General features: G+C 47.1%; 1 protein-coding gene across 1 annotated transcript in view; it reads left to right on the top strand.

Annotated features, from left to right (window-relative positions):
- Positions 1-18,387, top strand: part of LOC308579715 (uncharacterized protein) — a gene marked incomplete at its 3' end in the record, with an annotated part of 192,928 nt that overhangs the window by 173,978 nt on the left and 563 nt on the right. The window contains exon 2 of the mRNA XM_081180647.1: positions 15,952-17,868. Within this exon, the coding sequence (XP_081036773.1) occupies positions 16,029-17,868 (1,840 nt within the window). The 5' untranslated portion in view covers positions 15,952-16,028. The remainder of the gene's footprint in view (positions 1-15,951; positions 17,869-18,387) is intronic.

The following is an 18,387-nucleotide window of genomic DNA, read 5'->3' on the forward strand; positions in this document are numbered from 1 at the left end:
TTTTAACATGGTATAATTTTGTTTAAGATATGTTCTGAAGGCCTCCCATTTTGATACAAATTCAAATCTCGCTTTATTTTTTTTCAGATAGGCTATCTAATTCAGCATATTCAGTCAATTTTTGTATCCACTCTTGTCTAGAAGGAATTATATCACTCTTCCACCTTGTAGCTATAAGAACTCTTGCTGCCACTGTTGCATACAAAAAAGATCTTTACATTTTTTAGGAATATCTGAACCAGTAATGCCCAACAGATATGCCTCTGGTTTCCTAATAAATGAGATTCTTAACTTTTTCTCTAGTTCAAGGTGGATTTCCTCCCAAACTTTCTTTATTTTGCTACATTGCCACCATATATGGTACACTACTCCATTAAATACACCCATAATAATTAGTATTTGGTATTTTGCCTTCTTCTGAGATACTTTCCCTCAGTGTTCTGTCATAGTCCTGTGATCCTACTAAATTCACCCGTAATAATTATATTTTTAGTCATAAACCTCAGACATACTTTCCTCCAATAGTTGGAAGAAATCTCATGCGAAGAGGGGCTCTGAATCTGAAAGTCCCAGTCCCAAATCTTAATCCTGCCACCCTAAGATATTATAAGCAGGCCCCACATTCCTCTTTCCACCTGCAATAGGGAGGTTAGAACAACACTTAATACCCTGCAGGGATCACAAGAGCCAGAATTGCTTTGCATTCACAAACGCTGTGTGAAATATCACCAGTGAACAGAATAATTCAAACAAGGAAACCAACAACAGTATTAAGAGAGAGAAAAACTGGGTTTGAAATGACCCAACCATAAGATGAGAAGTCTCCCTCCTAAATGAGGGAAGGGGGAGGCATGGGGGGGGGCTTTTGAAGTCTCCCTGCTGGCAAAGGAATTCCAGAGCAAGGGCGCCTCTGTCTGTATGGAGTCCCTCCCTGCCTCATCTCCAGCAGGAAGGGGGGATTTCCAGACTGGGACCCTTCACTCTCGGGGGGGGGGGGAGGTGCTGGGGCCTGGGCAGCTGGATGGATGGATGGACCTCAGCCTGCAGAAATGCTCCCCCCCCTTCCTCTCCCAGGACTGATGTGGTCTTGCATGGGAGGGACAAGGCCACACTCAAGAACACCTCTCCATCCAGGGGGGGGGGGAGGGGCTGGTGTTTGCAGCTGGGCTGGGCTGTCAGGGGGCGAAGCCCTTGCTCTGCCTGCAGAAGGACCCCGGCTGAGGGCTTGGCCTGCAGAAGGAGGCCCAGAAGGAGACCCTCCCCCCCGGCCTCCACTGGCCCAGTTGGGGGGGGCGGGGGCCGGGTCCCCATGGAGCCCCCAGAGCAGGAGCCCCCAGGCAGCGCCGCCCCCTCGCCTTCCCCTCCGGACACAGGGAGGGGGGGCTGCTCTTGCAGACGTGGCTCTAGGGACACGCGCGTCGGGAAAGGCGCCGGAAGTGGCGCTGCCAAACGCGCCGGAAGTGGCCAGAGAGGGAAAGGAGGAGGAGGAGGGGCGTCGCTGAAGAGCCCCCCCTCCCCCCGCCGCCCCCCCCCGCCGCCCTTTCTCTTGCAGACAAGGAGAGCGGACTAATCCGGAGCCAGGGAGGCGGAGGACCAAGAGGTAAAGGGGGAGGGAGAGAAGGGGGGGAGGAGGAAGAGACCCCCCGCAAGGAGAGCGCCCTCCCTGGGGCCCGTCGACAGGGGCCCCGATCCAGGCCCCGACCCAGGGGGGGGAAGGGGGGACCCCAGACCTGCAAGGTCTCCTGGGCAGCAGCAGCAGCAGCAGCCCCGCCAGACTCCCCTTCCTCCTTCCTGGGGGGCCGAGAGAGGCTCAGCTGCCCTGGCGGGAAGGGGAAGGAGGAGCCCGAGCAGGGCTGGGGGTGGGGCTGAGGCCCCCCATTCTCCCTGGGGTCGCCTGGCTGGGGAAAGGGAGAGAGGGAGTCCAGGGAAGGGTTAATGGAAAAGGGGGAGGAGCCTCGACAGAGACCCCGCCCCTTCCATCACCTCTTATTCCCCAGTCTCCCTGGGGTCGTGGGGCGCCTGGCTGGGTCCCCAAGAGACCAGCTGAGCTTGTTCTGGGGATGAGCTTTCGTGTGCATGCACATTTCTTCAGATTGGACAGTTTTCTACCTGAAATTTGGGAAACACTTCTCTTTCCTCTCAATAATATCTCTTTCAAACTGTGAGCCTCTCCCTTTATCTTGTCCAAACAAGATGATTTGATGGTATTGAAACCAATCCGCCACCACACCTCCCACCTCATCCTGTTTATTCAGTTTTATTTCTTCTTCCGAAACGTCCAAAAGATCTCTGTAAGTTGCCCATTGCTTCTTCCGTATTGCATTTTTTAAAAAGCTGTTGCTTTTGTGGGTTGGAGGCAAAGAGGTGTTTTTCTTTCCAGCAGATTATTATATTTATCCCATACTGTAAAAAGGATTTTCTGAATAACCTGATACATAGAGCTCTTGTGTGTTTTAGTTTTATCATGCCATAAATAAGCGTGCCAACCAAACATAGTCTTACGACCTTTGTTGTAAGGAAAACCTGCTCCTTTCCCCTTATGGGGTATCCAAGAGCCCATATAGTCCTTAAGTGGGTTCCTTATAGGTAGGAGAAAATAACAGAGGCCACCCAGAGTATATGGAGAAGCAAAGCGGCTAGTAAGCCTGATCTTTATTGCAACAGTGTCCCCCCCTCACCACAACCAGGAGGGAGGTGTGCACGGCCTTATATAGTCTTTTGAAATTGCCCACCCAAGACCACCCCCCCAAAATATCATACAGAAGGAGACTGTCTACAGCAGGAATACATCACAGGAGGCGGTCTACCGCAGAAAACCTGTCCTCAAGGATACCTGTTAATGGTCACTAACTGCATTACCTGGGCAGCCTGGTCATTCTTTTGTGATGGTAAATTTCCTGAATCCAGGTCACAGGCCCACCCTGTTCATCCCTCCTTAACACAGTATTCGTAAGCACAAAGAAAATGGGAAGGCTTCCATTTGCCTCCTTTACTGCAGAGGAATATTTGAGTACGTTTCCGGGCACAATTCAAAGTGTTGGTGCTGACCTTTCAAGCCCTAAACAGCCTCAGTCCTGTATACCTGAAGGAGCGTCTCCACCCTCATTGTTCTGCCTGGACACTGAGGTCCAGCACTGAGGGCCTTCTGGCGGTTCCCTCATTGCAAGAAGTGAGGTTACAGGGAACCAGACAGAGGGCCTTCTGGGTAGTGGCGCTTGCCCAGTGGAATGCCCTCCCATCAGATGTCAAGAAATTAAGCAGCTATCTTATTTTTAAAAGACATCTGAAGGCAGCCCTGTTTAGGGAGTTTTTAATATTTCATGCTTTACTGTTTTTAACACTCGATTGGGAGCCACCCAGAGTGGCTGGGGAAACTCAGCCAGATGGGCAGGGTATAAATAATAAATTATTATTACTATTATTAGTAGTCGTCTGTGGTGCTCAATGTTTAGGTATAGTAAATACTAGGATTTAATTAGAACTTGTGTGTTATAGCGGGGATATGCCCAGGCTTCAGCATACAGGCAACTCTCCGCAAGCCGTGGGAGCCCAGCGCGGGTTCCTCCTACGTCTTGCGGAGATCTGCGTGATGCCTGGAGAGCGAGAGCGACCCTTCTCGCTGTCCAGGCTTCAGCGAAAGCCTGCATTTGCCCCATAGGACGCACACACATTTCCCCTTCATTTTTGGAGGGGGAAAAGTGCGTCCTTGTCAGTGTTTGTAAAAAGCAAAAAAAAAAAAAAAAAAAAAAAAAGAAGAAGAAGAAAGAAAGAAAGAAGGAAAGGGTTCTGACCTCCCTTTGTCTCCTCAGTCTCCTTGTCGGCACAAAAAGAGTCCACGAGAATATTCTTGCAGAGTTTTATTCTTAAAAGTCTTTGTGCAAAACACGACTGAATAACTATACACACCAGCACCAACCAACCAACCAACTAACCCAAACACCAGCCTCAGCAACAAACTAACATTTCATGCTGACCCAGCTTTATTCGCATTAAAGAAACAGCGGCCATTTTAGCCGTGACACCCCTTCTGTTTCTTAAATGCGAAAAACCCCAACAGAAACAATGCATACATACATTATATACATAAATCCAGTTTTGTCAACGTGTGTTCTTCTTCCCTGAAGAGAACCCCTTCTGCTTACGTTTCTGCCTCGATTGCTGTCTCTGCTCCACGTCGTCTCCTGGAAGTCTTGCCCTGCATTGACGTTGGAGATGCCCGGGTTGGTTGCATCTATAGCACCTCCTCACCGCCATGGCCAAGTCCAAACCTTGGCGTTGCTCCATTGGCAGATTCTGCTGCTGACCCCCTCGACTGTAACTCCTCCGCTCTTGGAGTTCAGCCTGTCTATCTGATCTTCTTTCTGCTTCTTCGGTCAATCTGCCAACCACATACTCAAGGGTCAGATCTTGGGGACGCATACTCTCCATGCTGTTAATCGCGGGCAACCAGCTTTCAGGCAAACTTGAAAGGATAATGTAGGTTTGGTCAGTCTCATCATAACGCTTACCTCTCTGCTGTAGTTGAAGAAACAGAGATTTCAGCGTTTGAAGATGAGTTGCCAAACTCACCTTCCTTCATAACAGTCCTGAACAGCCTGGTCAGAGAAATGATAGTTCCGGCAGTTTCTCTGACATGCATTGCCCTTAATAAATTCCAGCACTCAAACGCTGTGCTGGCATTTGCTACATGCAATAACTGAGAGTTGCTCAAACACAGCATAATTTGGGCACGGGCCCTTTCATCCAGCCGTTTTTTCTCAGCAGAGTCCCGTCTCAAAACCTCAGTTTCAACACAGTCCCATAGTCCATCTCTCCTTAACAACTGCTGCATATTAATTGACCAACTCAGCCAGTTGCTTTCTGAGAGAAGTTCAAAAGGGATGCCTCCACCAATATTTACAACTTGGGAAGGCTGGAAATCTGCCATCTCTGCTGGTGCTTGCTGAGCCCCTTCTGTGGGGCCTCCAGCAATCTCTCCTGACTCTCTCTTTAGAGTCCAACTGGATGGTCCTGCCTGGCACTCACCGGCTTCTAGCTGCTGCCTCTGTTGACCCTCAGGTCCCGCCTAGCTCTGCAACTGGTGTAGCCGCTCTGTGAGTCGCCTACTGTGGTCCTCTAGCAGTTCAAACTGTTCCAGTAGCCGACACTGAGTGCTTTCCTGATCCTCAGATCCTAGCCGCTCCAGCGTCGCTGCAGACAGTTACAGCTTGCCACCAACTGCTCCAACGCACAGCCACTGGCTTCGTACACCACCAGGACTCACCAGCTCCCTGCTGAGATGCTGTCAGTCATTTTGCACTCTGCAGATGCTCAGAAACACTGGGCCCATAACCTGTCAGTGTTTGTAAAAAGCAAAAAAAAAGAAGGAAAGGGTTCTGACCTCCCTTTGTCTCCTCAGTCTCCTCGTCGGCACAAAAAGAGTCCACAAGAATATTCTTGCAGAGTTTTATTCTTAAAAGTCTTTGTGCAAAACACGACTGAATAACTATACACACCAGCACCAACCAACCAACCAACTAACCCAAACACCAGCCTCAGCAACAAACGAACATTTCTCACTTATATATACAACTTGGTGCAGACCGCTGAGTCATGCTGACCCAGCTTTATTCGCATTAAAGAAACAGCGGCCATTTTAGCCGTGACAGTCCTATGGGGCGAAAAATACGGTACTTAACACTTAGCTTCTGTTACACATTATATCCACATAAGTCAATAGAAAAAGTATAAAGAGATGATGTTCCCTTTGGGAAATTTGGTTTTGGCAACCGCAAAACAACATCCTTGAAATCATATTATATTTAGAAATGACTTTGGCCACGTAGTAAACAACAGGTTTTTTCTTTTCAAATTTAATGAGTTTAGAGTTTATTGTACACTAAGCGGGGCACTTTTATACATATCAATGCGTCCCAATGTCTTAGTGTATCAAAGTGCCCCAACGGACATTTTCAAAAATCTAACAATTGTTAATAAAGCCACTGAACTTATTTGAAAATCACCTGTAATCCTGATTACTGAGTGGAATAACTTACCTTTGGTATTTTTAAATCTTTTTTTTTAAAATAATATTTATTACTTTTAAACCTTACAAAAAAGAGAGAAGAAAAGAAAAAAAAGAAAAACAAAAGAAAGAAAAAACAAAACAATACAATATATAAACAATACACAACACGACATTAACACATTAAACAAAACAACAACAAAAACAATTCAAAAAGAATACACATCATACCATCTCAATACCCTCTCTTTCATTCCCTTGTTTCATCGACTTCCTCTCACCTCCCATTTCTATAAATTATTTCAGCAAGTCCTTTCCATCTTTCTCTATTTTCTGTCATATAGTTATCTCAACATATTTTAACCTTATTTTCCATTAATACTAAAATACGTATTTATGCTTAATTCCTTATAACATTTCTACTAAAGCCATATAATTTCATTCCAACATTTTCCTAACACTCATTAATTTTACATTACAGTGGTGCCTCGCAAGACGAAAAGAATCCGCTCCGTGAGTCTCTTTGTCTTGCGGTTTTTTCGTCTTGCGAAGCAAGCCCATTGACGGCTTAGCGGATTAGCGCTATTAGTGGTTTAGTGGATAAGTGGCTTAGCGGCTTAGAAAAAGGGGGGGGGAGGAAAAAAACCCCGCAGGAACTCGCAAGACATTTTCGTCTTGCGAAGCAAGCCCGTAGGAAATTCGTTTTGCGAAGCAACTCCAAAATGGAAAACTCTTTTGTCAACTCCAAAATGGAAAACTCAAGTCCAGGTCCCAGAGGTCAATAAATCCCTGCATGAAGGGATCTATCCAACTTTCCTTCTCCAGTCCAAGCGGGGCTCCAATCCTCAAAATCTGACTTTCCCTAAATTCAATCATAAAAGGCATCAACTTATAGTCATCAAATTACATCTGTAAGGCTGGGGCTCTCTCCCTGTCCACTTGTGCTATTTTAGGTTCAACAACAACAACTTTCTCCCCCGCCTTCTCTACAATTTGCCATGTCAAAGTAGATCCCTGTATCGATTCCTGAATAGTTTCTGTATTAATGTTCGCTTTTTGTCCAAAATTAGTCACTTTTTGTCCCAAGTTATCAATTTTTATAGTCATCACATCCGTCTTCTTGTGGAGCTGTTCCAGTGAGTCATTTATCTTACATAATGCAACCACTAAGGCTTCTTCTGTCAACATTCTTAACAATCCAAGGTCAGTCCCAGATTCTCACAGTTTTTTATCTTGCAGCTGGAGATCCCCCCAGCTCAACTCATGTAACAATTTCAAAAGCTTCTTCTAGAGGGAAACAATTTCGATTTGTATCAATCCTTTTAAGCACAGTTCAAACAATAAAGTTAGTTTCAATTTTCAGTTACTTTTACTCCTTTTTAAACGCAGAGGGAGACAATGGAAACAATGTATTTCTCTTATTTAACTAGCTGTCAACGAACGATCTATTCAGATTCAATGGGCAATTCCAAAACGTCGGTCTTACTAGCAGACCGTTTCCAGGTTCAGAGCGGTGGTAATTTGACTTTCTTCACTCTCTCCTGCAGGCTTACACGATCCAAAATTTCCCCCCTCTTCTCCTGCTTCCAAGGGGGGTTTAGTGATTTTAACCGATGGAAGTTTAATCCTTTACGGAAGGCTTTCCAAGACTTGCAGCCTCTATGCTTCAGTCTATTTACAAAAAGGGGAGGCGGACTTCCTTTTTGAAACCTCCCCGTTTCGGTGCCAAATTAAGACGTTTAAAGATCCAATTTTCCGTTCTACTCACGGGTAATTGTTTTAGAATCAAATTGTCCACAGGAAAAAGTCAGCGCTCTCCAGCAATAGCAATGCGGCTTCACTCCGTGAAAGAAGCAGTCAATTCGAAGCACCGCGCCACTCACCCGTCGCTCCAGATCCCCGAAAACAGGTTTCCCCGTGAGTGGAGGAGGCGCAAAAGGTGCCAGCCGAATCCCACGTTCACAGGCTTCTCCCGCCCGTGATTTTTAGTGGGTCTCCGCCTTCGCTGTGGCGGCCAGACCCAGATTTCCACAAAGCAAGTTCCTCCCGATCAGAGGAATTCAGCCATTACTGGAGGCGCTAACCCTTAGTGTATCAAAGTGCGCCAATGGACATTTTCCAAATTCTAACAATTGTTAATAAAGCCACTGAACTTATTTGAAAATCACCTGTAATCCTGATTACTGAGTGGAATAACTTACCTTTGGTATTTTTAAATCTTAACTAAATGACGTAAAAAAGTGTTGGAACACTTTTACATTTCACATAATTTTTAGATGGTCGTGCTAAAAACACACCTACTCTCTTCAAACGCCAATGGCTAACTGGCGGCCAGCGCAGTCGCAACTCTTCTACTCACACCTGCATAGGCACATTTGGGTGATGTCGCGACACAAATATCATCTCTTGATATTGAAATATTATTGGTGTGTCAATGTCCCCCTTGCGTCAATGTGCCCCACCTCCCCCATTCCGCATTTTCAGAGGAGGGGGGGGAAAGGGGAAAGTGTGTCCCCCCAGATAAGACTCCCATCCTCCCTGGCCATGGGCCATCCTTGCTTGGGCAGGTGGTACTTTGAGTCCAACCACAACTGGAGGACCAGAGATTTGCGGAAATAAATCTTTGGGTCCAGGCAGCGCTTCCTCGGCGTAGGCTCTGCTGACCTGGCCAAAGAAATGCAGAGTAGCAGCGGTCCTGCTTCCGTGTGAGATAAAGGGATAAATCAAGTCCAAAGACAGTCCGTTCTTATCTCCAGTAGCTTTATTTACAGAGTAATAAATCCATCAGACACCATCGGAAACTTCGGCCGTTTCTCTGTGCTTTCCAAAAGCACACTCACAGCAGCTTCTAAGCTGAGCTGCTTCTCTGTCCGTTGCAGAGACAGATCTGAAGAGCGTCAGAACAACATCCTGTGACGCACTTCTCTGCATCGAGCTCCTCCCAGCTCCTCCCAGATCCAGATGCAGGACACCACGGAGTTTTAACCTTGTCAGTTCCAAACTCCACACCCCCTCTTGTCCTGCATCTGGAGACAATAGCCAACAATGCTTTCCCCATACACAGACCCTCACAGAACTCCTCGTGCTTCTGGAAGGTTAAGGTTTTGTGAAACCATCAGCGAGGTTCTTGGTTGAGGGACAGTATTTCAGAGCAACTAGCCCCTCACGAACGCTCTGACATACATTCCGGAAACGTATGTCCAAATGTTTGGTCCTCGCCTTGAACTGCCCTGTCTCAGCCAATTTGAGACATGGTTGATTGTCTTCATGCACCACAACGGGCAGACAATTCTCTCCACAGATTTCCTCGACCAAACACACATAGAACTCCAGCTCTGCAAACCTCTGATAGCACACTGAACTCAGCTTCAGTAGATGAAAGCGCTATGAGACTTTGCTTCCGGGACCTCCACCCCACTATTGAGACCCCAAACTTCACCCCTAAGCCTGACACTGATTTGCGGTCCTCAAGATTAGCCCAATCCGAATCCACAAAGCAAGTCAGTTTGACTTCTCCTTGTGCTGGCAACCTAAGACAAAAGTCTTTGGTTTCCTGCAAATACCTCAGAACTCTCTTGATGCCATTCCAGGCTTGTATGCTAGGACTTGAAGCCTCTCTACTGAGCAGATTGACAGCAAATGCTATGTCTGGTCTGCTCCACTGAGACAAGTACAACAAACTCCCTAGGGCTGACTGAAACACTTCAGTATTTTCGAACTCAGCGCGTTCTACTTGCTGGCTGTCCTTCACAAAACTAGTCTCCATAGGACTTCTCACTCCTGCACAATCACTCATCCTGAACTTCTCAAGCAACTGTTCAATCTTACCTTTCTGGCAAAGCAAGAAGCTTCCATCCTCAGTCCTCGCTATCTGGACGCCTAGGTAAGACTTGACATCTCCAAGCTGCTTCAGCTTGAACCGTTTTCTAAGCTCTTTAGCAAACTTCTCCACCTGTTCACCTGTCTGTGCCATGATCAACAAATCATCAACAAACACCTGCACCACTTGCTGTTTCAAGCCTGAATCTCTAATGTAAAGACAACTGTCTGCAAGAGATCTCTTAAAACCTAGCTTTTCTAAGGCTTCATGTAGACACATCTTCCAATTCCTGGCAGATTGGCGTAATCCATAGATGGATTTGTGCAACCGCCACACGACGCCTGGCTCACTGACTTCAAACCCTGGAGGAGGAAGCATGTACAACTCCTCCTGGAGACCTGAGTTCAGGTAGGCGACATCTACATCAAAATGGTTCACCTTCCAACCTCTCTGTGCTGCTATCGCTAAAAGCGTTCTCAGAGTCTCTGCTCTCAAGGTCGGCGAATAGACCTCTGTGAAGTGGACACCCTTTTTCTGTGTGAATCCTCGGGCCACTAATCTCGCTTTATACTGTGGTTCTCCCGCTTCTGTGGGTTTAAGTCAGTAAACCCATCTGCAGCTAACAGCTCGCTGGTTAGCCGGTAGCTGTGTGAGTGAGAACACACCAAGAGACTCCATTGAGTTCATCTCCTTCTGCATCACCTCATGCCATTTGCTAGCTTCTTCCTGAGGCAACTTCTGAACATCCTCAAAGGATTCAGGTTCACACCTAGCCACACCAACCCAAACACTAGTGGCTTCATACCTTTCAGGTGGCTTTCCTTTCATTGATTTTGCTGATCTCCTCAGCATGAACTCTGGAACTGCACCTGATTCACCTGGATCAGCCCTACTATCCCGTGTCAGAAACCTCCTCCTCTGACCTGCTGCGCCATTTCGGGCGTACAGCTGGTTCTGCTGGTGAGGATGGCTCACTCCTTGGCTCAGACTTGACAGAAACCTGTGGAGGGGTCCTGGGACTCCCTTTTGGAGAGATACGGAGCCTCTCCCTTGGAGAACCCGACTCTGGACTCTGTGGCTGTGGACCGTGCACCTCAGCAACAGGTTCAGCCTCGTCCTCCTCCTCATCTGAGTCTGACAGAACATCCGGGTTCCTGTGAAGACGTTTCCACCCACTCTGCTCGCAAAACTCAGCACTGCCACTAATGAGCAGCTTAGACTGGTTGCCAGTAGGGTATGCGAAACGCCACGCCTTTGAACCCGGCTCATAGCCTACAAAGATCATCTTCCTAGACCTTGGCTCACCCTTTCTGTGCATGGCCTTTGGAATGAGAACCCAAGCCTGACATCCAAAAACGTGGAAGTAGTGCACCTTCGGCTTCTTCTGATGCAACAAGAAAAACGGTGTGTTGCCTACACTGGAATTGTACACCCGATTCTGCAGAAAGCATGCTGTCTTATAACTTTCAGCCCAAAAGCGCTGTGGCAACCCTGAATCTGCCAGCATTGCGTTTGCAGATTCCTGTAGTGTGCGAAATTTTCTCTCTGCAACCCCATTCTGTTGCGGAGAGCAGGGGGCCGTCAATCGATGACTGATACCCTTCTGCCTGAAAAACGATTGCAGCGCAGAACCTGTGAACTCCCCCCCGCGATCAGATTGAAAGGAAATCACCCTGGTAGAGAACCAGAGCTCTACCGCTGTGATCCAATCTCTGATCAGTGCAGCTGCTTCTGACTTCTGTCTCAGTGAGAAAAACCAAGTATGTCTAGAAAAATCGTCAATCAGAACCAGAATCCATTTAGACCCAGCTAAAGAAAGTGTTGGCATGGGACCTGATAAATCTGCATGCACCAACTCAAAGGGTTTGCTGGTTCTCCTCTCTGACCTGGGGTATGTGCATGTTGTGACCTTCGATTGCTTACAGGCTTGACAATCTAGGTATCTGCCACATGCCTTGAACCTACACCCAATTGTGTTCTCTGTGGCTTTTCTCACAAGCGACCACCCCGCGTGTCCAAATTTCCTGTGCCACATGTGAATACAATCATTGTGTGGTGGGATGTTTGCACACTGCACTTGTGCATCTTCAATGGACTCTCCACTAGCCCCATTTTCCACCAGTCCCATTTTTCCACCAACCCCATTTTCAATAGGCATCCCCACCAGAAACAGCCTGTCTTTCCTCTCAACACTGTAGATCTTCTTCCCATCCCTGTAAAAGGAACACAAATTGTTAGAGAACAAAACATCGAATCCAATAGCCATTAATGCTGACACACTCAAAAGAGAGTGGGCAAGCTCTGGAACAAAAAAAGCTTGCACCTCACAATCTAGAAAAGAACATTATAAAGACCCAGATTCAGTCAGTGGTCTCCGAGACCCATCCGCTAAGTGAACATAACGTTCAGTTTTAACTGTCTTGCAGTTTCTCAGGAGCTCCCGTGAATTCACGAGATTGTGAGTAGCACCTGAGTCCACCACGAAAGATAAAGTGCCTCTCTGGCTGTCTTCCAAAGTTGCCATGGCGCTGCTCGCACCCACACCGGGGCTTCTGCAAGTGTCCTTCCTGGTTGCCATGGTTGCAGCCTCCCCTCGACTGAGACTTTTGTCTTTTCCCAGAGACACCATCGCAGCTGTGAGGTGAAAAGACGCCTTGTCTTTGTTTTTCTCCCGGCCTGCAGCTTTCCCACGTCTGGCTCTGGGAACTTGCTTTGTTGACGTTCCACGCCGGCCGGTGTCCTTGGCACCATCCTGCGCCTCTAGTGGACAATTGCGGACCAAGTGTGTGTTGCTACCACACCGATAGCATCTCTTGGAAACAAAGGCTCTCACACAGTCCTCACCACTCCTGGCTGCTGCCCCCCCACTCCTTCTTGGGGTGCAGCCTGCGCCCTCTTTCACAGCCCTCTGCCGCTTTGATTCTATGTCAATCAAGTGTCCGCTAATATATTCGATCGTAAGATCCTGCGGCGGCATCGTTTCCATCATTAGAACCAAGTTCTCATAACTCCTGTCCAAAGAGCTTAAAAGCGTATAAGCCTTAAGTTCATCTGGGAAGGGCACATTGAGCTGACGCAGCTTACTGAAGATAGCATCTGAGCAATGTGATGCCTTATCGGCTCCCCTGGGGACAGCCTCTTCTCAAACAGAGAACGTATCACTTGGATCTTTGCCCCAGCTGTGGTCCTCTGATGTATTCTAGTCAGAGCAGACCAAATCTGATGACAGGTAAGTAAGCCATCAATATGAGGGAGCTGCGACGCTTCAATCGCCATCACCACATGGGACATGGCCTTCTTGTCTTTCTTTGCCGCCGCTGCAGCCCTCTCCACATCTGCAGCTGCTGCATTGGGCCCGGCCACGACTGGATCGGCCTGCGTGCATTCCCACAGCTGCTTTCCTTCCAGCCAAATACATCTGTTTGGACCAGTCCTCCCAATTGGCTCCATTGAGCCTTTCAAAGGGGATATTGAAGCTCTCATGGCCCTGCTGTGCCTGAGCAGCAGCCATCTCCTCCCCCCGGGGCTTCAAACGTACTCACTCTGCCAGCCAGCTGGTCCTCCGAAGCAGCCGTCTCTCTTGGCTCTTGGCTCCGATCACCAGCATTCCTCACTGCCCTTCCTGGCAGGAGATCACAGCAACTCAAAGCTGGCAGTCTTCCTTCTCACACTTGTCAGGAAACACGGAACTTCCATAACCTTTGCGGAAATAAATCTTTGGGTCCAGGCAGCGCTTCCTCGGCGTAGGCTCTGCTGACCTGGCCAAAGAAATGCAGAGTAGCAGCGGTCCTGCTTCCGTGTGAGATAAAGGGATAAATCAAGTCCAAAGACAGTCCGTTCTTATCTCCAGTAGCTTTATTTACAGAGTAATAAATCCATCAGACACCATCGGAAACTTCGGCCGTTTCTCTCTGCTTTCCAAAAGCACACTCACAGCAGCTTCTAAGCTGAGCTGCTTCTCTGTCCGTTGCAGAGACAGATCTGAAGAGCGTCAGAACAACATCCTGTGACGCACTTCTCTGCATCGAGCTCCTCCCAGCTCCTCCCAGATCCAGATACAGGACACCATGGAGTTTTAACCTTGTCAGTTCCAAACTCCACAAGAGATGCCTCAACTCAGCACAGAAGGTTCCTCTAGGGCGCAGTGTTACTTGGGAGTTGGTGGAACAGGATCTTAAGGGTTCTTGAGACATTTCCAAGGGATTATGATTGGTATCCAGACCCTAACACTATAAAGCCAAGGTGTCCACACTGAGCAGTTTATCAACCCTGCTGGCCGCTGGGGAAGACCTTCTGAAGGAAGTGGTTTGCCCCCAATGTTAATTCCTTCCTTCCTCTGCTGCTGCTGCCCACACTAAAGGAATGTCTGGATGGAATCCCAGGGATGTCTGGCTCCTATTACAAAGAGATCCAGTTGATATTCTAGAATAAAGTGTGGCTAAGATTCTGAGTCACAATCATGGCTGAGAAATACAGCCAGGGAATATGAAACTGATTTGAAGATTGGTTTCTTCTTTACACATTATTATTATTATTATTATTATTATTATTATTATTATTATTATTATTATTATTATTATTATTTTACATTCAGGAGGACACACCACGGGTTTCCTTCTTCTTTCTTTTCTTTCCAACAATCATAATTATAATTATAATTATAATTTATTATTTATACCCCGCCCATCTGGCTGGGCCTCCCCAGCCACTCTGGGTGGCTTCCATAGAAACCAAAAATACAGTAAAATATCACACGTTAAAAACTTCCCTGAACAGGGCTGCCTTAAGATGTCTTCTGAATGTCAGGTAGTTTATCGCTTTGACATCTGCTGGAAGGGCGTTCCACAGGGCGGGCACCACTACCGAGAAGGCCCTCTGCCTGGTTCCCTGTAGCTTTGCTTCTCGCAATGAGGGAACCGCCAGAAGGCCCTCGGCGCTGGACCTCAGCGTTCGGGCATAATGATGGGGGTGGAGACGCTCCTTCAGGTATACTGGACCAAGGCCGTTTAGGGCTTTAAAGGTCAGCACCAACACTTTGAATTGTGCTCGGAAACGTACTGGGAGCCAATGTAGGTCTTTCAAGACCGGTGTTATATGGTATTGGCGGCCGCTGCCAGTCACCAGTCTAGCTGCCGCATTCTGGATTAGTTGTAGTTTCCGAGTCACCTTCAAAGGTAGCCCCACGTAGAGCGCATTGCAGTAGTCCAAGCGGGAGATGACCAGAGCATGCACCACTCTGGCCAGTGTTATTCACCTTTAATACTCACCTTTTTCAGTGTAACACATATTTTTATCTTGTGATATTCAGATGAAGAGAGGTATAACAATTTAATAAATAATTCCCAGTTGGAGCAGAGCTAGAATATCCAGAAGCCCTTGGCCACCCACGGCAAAGGAGGAAGAACAGTGAGAGAGGCCTGGACAGGGAATCTCCGCTAAGATAAGCCAGTGTCAGGAGGCGGGTGCGAGACCCGGTGGCATATAATTATTATAAATCATAATTGGGGTGGGTGTCTCAATCTGGCCTTCCCAGCAGTCAGGCTCCAGCTGCTTTCCTTCTGCATCTCCAGCTCTCTCCATTCAAGAATGCAAGGCTGAGAGATGGAGGTCCAACCCCAAGAACATTGTCCCACTGAGCACTCCTTCAACCGGCCACAAGCACCAAGCCTTGTCACTAGACTTATATATGGGTCTCCCAAAATGGTCAGTATGGACCTCCTGAGGCCAAAGGGAATGTGCAGGTGAGTAATAAACATCTAGAGGTCGAAGGGGACAAAATGTGGCCCAAGGGGTGGAGGATTATAGTGCAGCGGATGAAGAACTTCATGATGAACTTAGGACCCTGATGAATATTGGCTTCATGGAACATAGAGCAGCTCCCTTTCCTGTGATAAACCATTTTTTATCAAATGTAAAGCCCACAGTTAAACTGTATTCTAAGATAATGCTGCTTCATTAATGCTTAATTAAAGGTTAGGAAAGGCTGATGATGCATTACCATTATTTAACATTATTTCACCTGTCTTTCCGAAAAATTTCATATGGAGGACAGGAAAGAATGTACGAGATGTCAAAATAAGAGCAGGTGCTAATTGATGTGTGTAATATTCCTTTGTTCTCTTCCTAGGTTTCCTTTCCCCCCGCTCCTCCTTGTTGAAAGAAGACAATGGAGAAGGCAGTCAAAATTCTGGAGGGCCATGTCCAATGGGAATAACAAAGAAACCATATAAATTCATGGATTGTGAAAAGAGAGAGGAGAAACACTTTGAAAGTATGGAGTGTGGGAAGAGTTTCACTGACAGTGGAACACTTGGAAAACATCAACGGACTCACACGGGGGAGAAACCATTTGAATGCATGGAATGTGGAAAGAGTTTCACTCAGAGTGGATACCTTAGAATTCATCAACGGACTCACACGGGGGAGAAACCATTTAAATGCATGGAGTGTGGAAAGAGCTTCACTGAGCGTGGAAAACTTAGAATTCATCAATGGAGTCACACGGGGGAGAAACCATTTAAGTGCATGGAATGTGGAAAGAGCTTCAGTCAGAGTGGAAACCTTAGAATTCATCAATGGAGTCACACAGGGGAGAAACCATTTGAATGCATGGAGTGTGGAAAGAGCTTCAGTCAGAGTGGACACCTTAGAATTCATCAATGGAGTCACACAGGGGAGAAACCATTTGAATGCATGGAGTGTGGAAAGAGCTTCAGTCGGAGTGGAGACCTTAGAATTCATCAACGGAGTCACACAGGGGAGAAATCATTTAAATGCATGGAGTGTGGAAAGAGCTTCAGTCAGAGTGGAAACCTTAGAATTCATCAACGGAGTCACACAGGGGAGAAATCATTTAAATGCATGGAATGTGGAAAGAGCTTCAGTCAGAGTGGACACCTTAGAATTCATCAACGGAGTCACACAGGGGAGAAACCATTTGAATGCATGGAATGTGGAAAGAGTTTCACTCAGAGTGGATACCTTAGAATTCATCAACGGAGTCACACGGGGGACAAACCATTTGAATGCATGGAGTGTGGAAAGAGCTTCAGTCGGAGTGGGCACCTTAGAATTCATCAGCGGAGTCACACCGGGGAGAAACCATTTAAGTGCATGGAGTGTGGAAAGAGCTTCAGTCAGAGTGGAGACCTTAGAATTCATCAACGGAGTCACACTGGGGAGAAACCATTTAAATGCATGGAGTGTGGAAAGAGCTTCAGTGGGAGTGGACACCTTAGAATTCATCAACGGAGTCACACAGGGGAGAAACCATTTAAGTGCATGGAATGTGGAAAGAGCTTCAGTCAGAGTGGAAACCTTAGAATTCATCAATGGAGTCACACAGGGGAGAAACCATTTAAATGCATGGAGTGTGGAAAGAGCTTCAGTCGGAGTGGACACCTTAGAATTCATCAACGGACTCACACGGGGGAGAAATCATTTGAATGCATGGAGTGTGGAAAGAGCTTCACTGAGAGTGGAAATCTTAGAATTCATCAACGGACTCACACGGGGGAGAAACCATTTAAGTGCATGGAGTGTGGAAAGAGCTTCAGTGGGAGTGGACACCTTAGAATTCATCAACGGACTCACACGGGGGAGAAACCATTTGAATGCATGGAGTGTGGAAAGAGCTTCAGTCAGAGTGGAGACCTTAGAATTCATCAACGGACTCACACGGGGGAGAAACCATTTGAATGCATGGAGTGTGGAAAGAGCTTCAGTCAGAGTGGAGACCTTAGAATTCATCAACGGAGTCACACTGGGGAGAAACCATTTAAATGCATGGAGTGTGGAAAGAGCTTCAGTGGGAGTGGACACCTTAGAATTCATCAACGGAGTCACACAGGGGAGAAACCATTTAAGTGCATGGAATGTGGAAAGAGCTTCAGTCAGAGTGGAAACCTTAGAATTCATCAACGGACTCACACAGGGGAGAAATCATTTGAATGCATGGAGTGTGGAAAGAGCTTCAGTCAGAGTGGAAACCTTAGAATTCATCAACGGAGTCACACAGGGGAGAAATCATTTAAATGCATGGAATGTGGAAAGAGCTTCACTCAGAGTGGATACCTTAGAATTCATCAACGGAGTCACACGGGGGACAAACCATTTGAATGCATGGAGTGTGGAAAGAGCTTCAGTCGGAGTGGGCACCTTAGAATTCATCAGCGGAGTCACACAGGGGAGAAACCATTTAAGTGCATGGAGTGTGGAAAGAGCTTCAGTCAGAGTGGAGACCTTAGAATTCATTAACGGAGTCACACAGGGGAGAAACCATTTAAATGCATGGAATGTGGAAAGAGCTTCACTACTAGTGGAAACCTTAGAATTCATCAACGCACTCACAGGTGAGAAACCATTTAAATGCATGGAGTGTGGAAAGAGCTTCACTACTAGTGGAAACCTTAGAATTCATCAACGCACTCACAGGTGAGAAACCATTTAAATGCATGGAGTGTGGAAAGAGCTTCACTGAGAGTGGAACGCTTAGAAAGCATCAACGGACTCACACAGGGGAGAAACCATTTAAATGCATGGAGTTTGGAAAGAGCTTCAATAG

This window comes from Podarcis bocagei, assembly GCF_964188305.1.
Source record: "Podarcis bocagei genome assembly, chromosome: 2".
Lineage (NCBI taxonomy): Eukaryota > Metazoa > Chordata > Lepidosauria > Squamata > Lacertidae > Podarcis > Podarcis bocagei.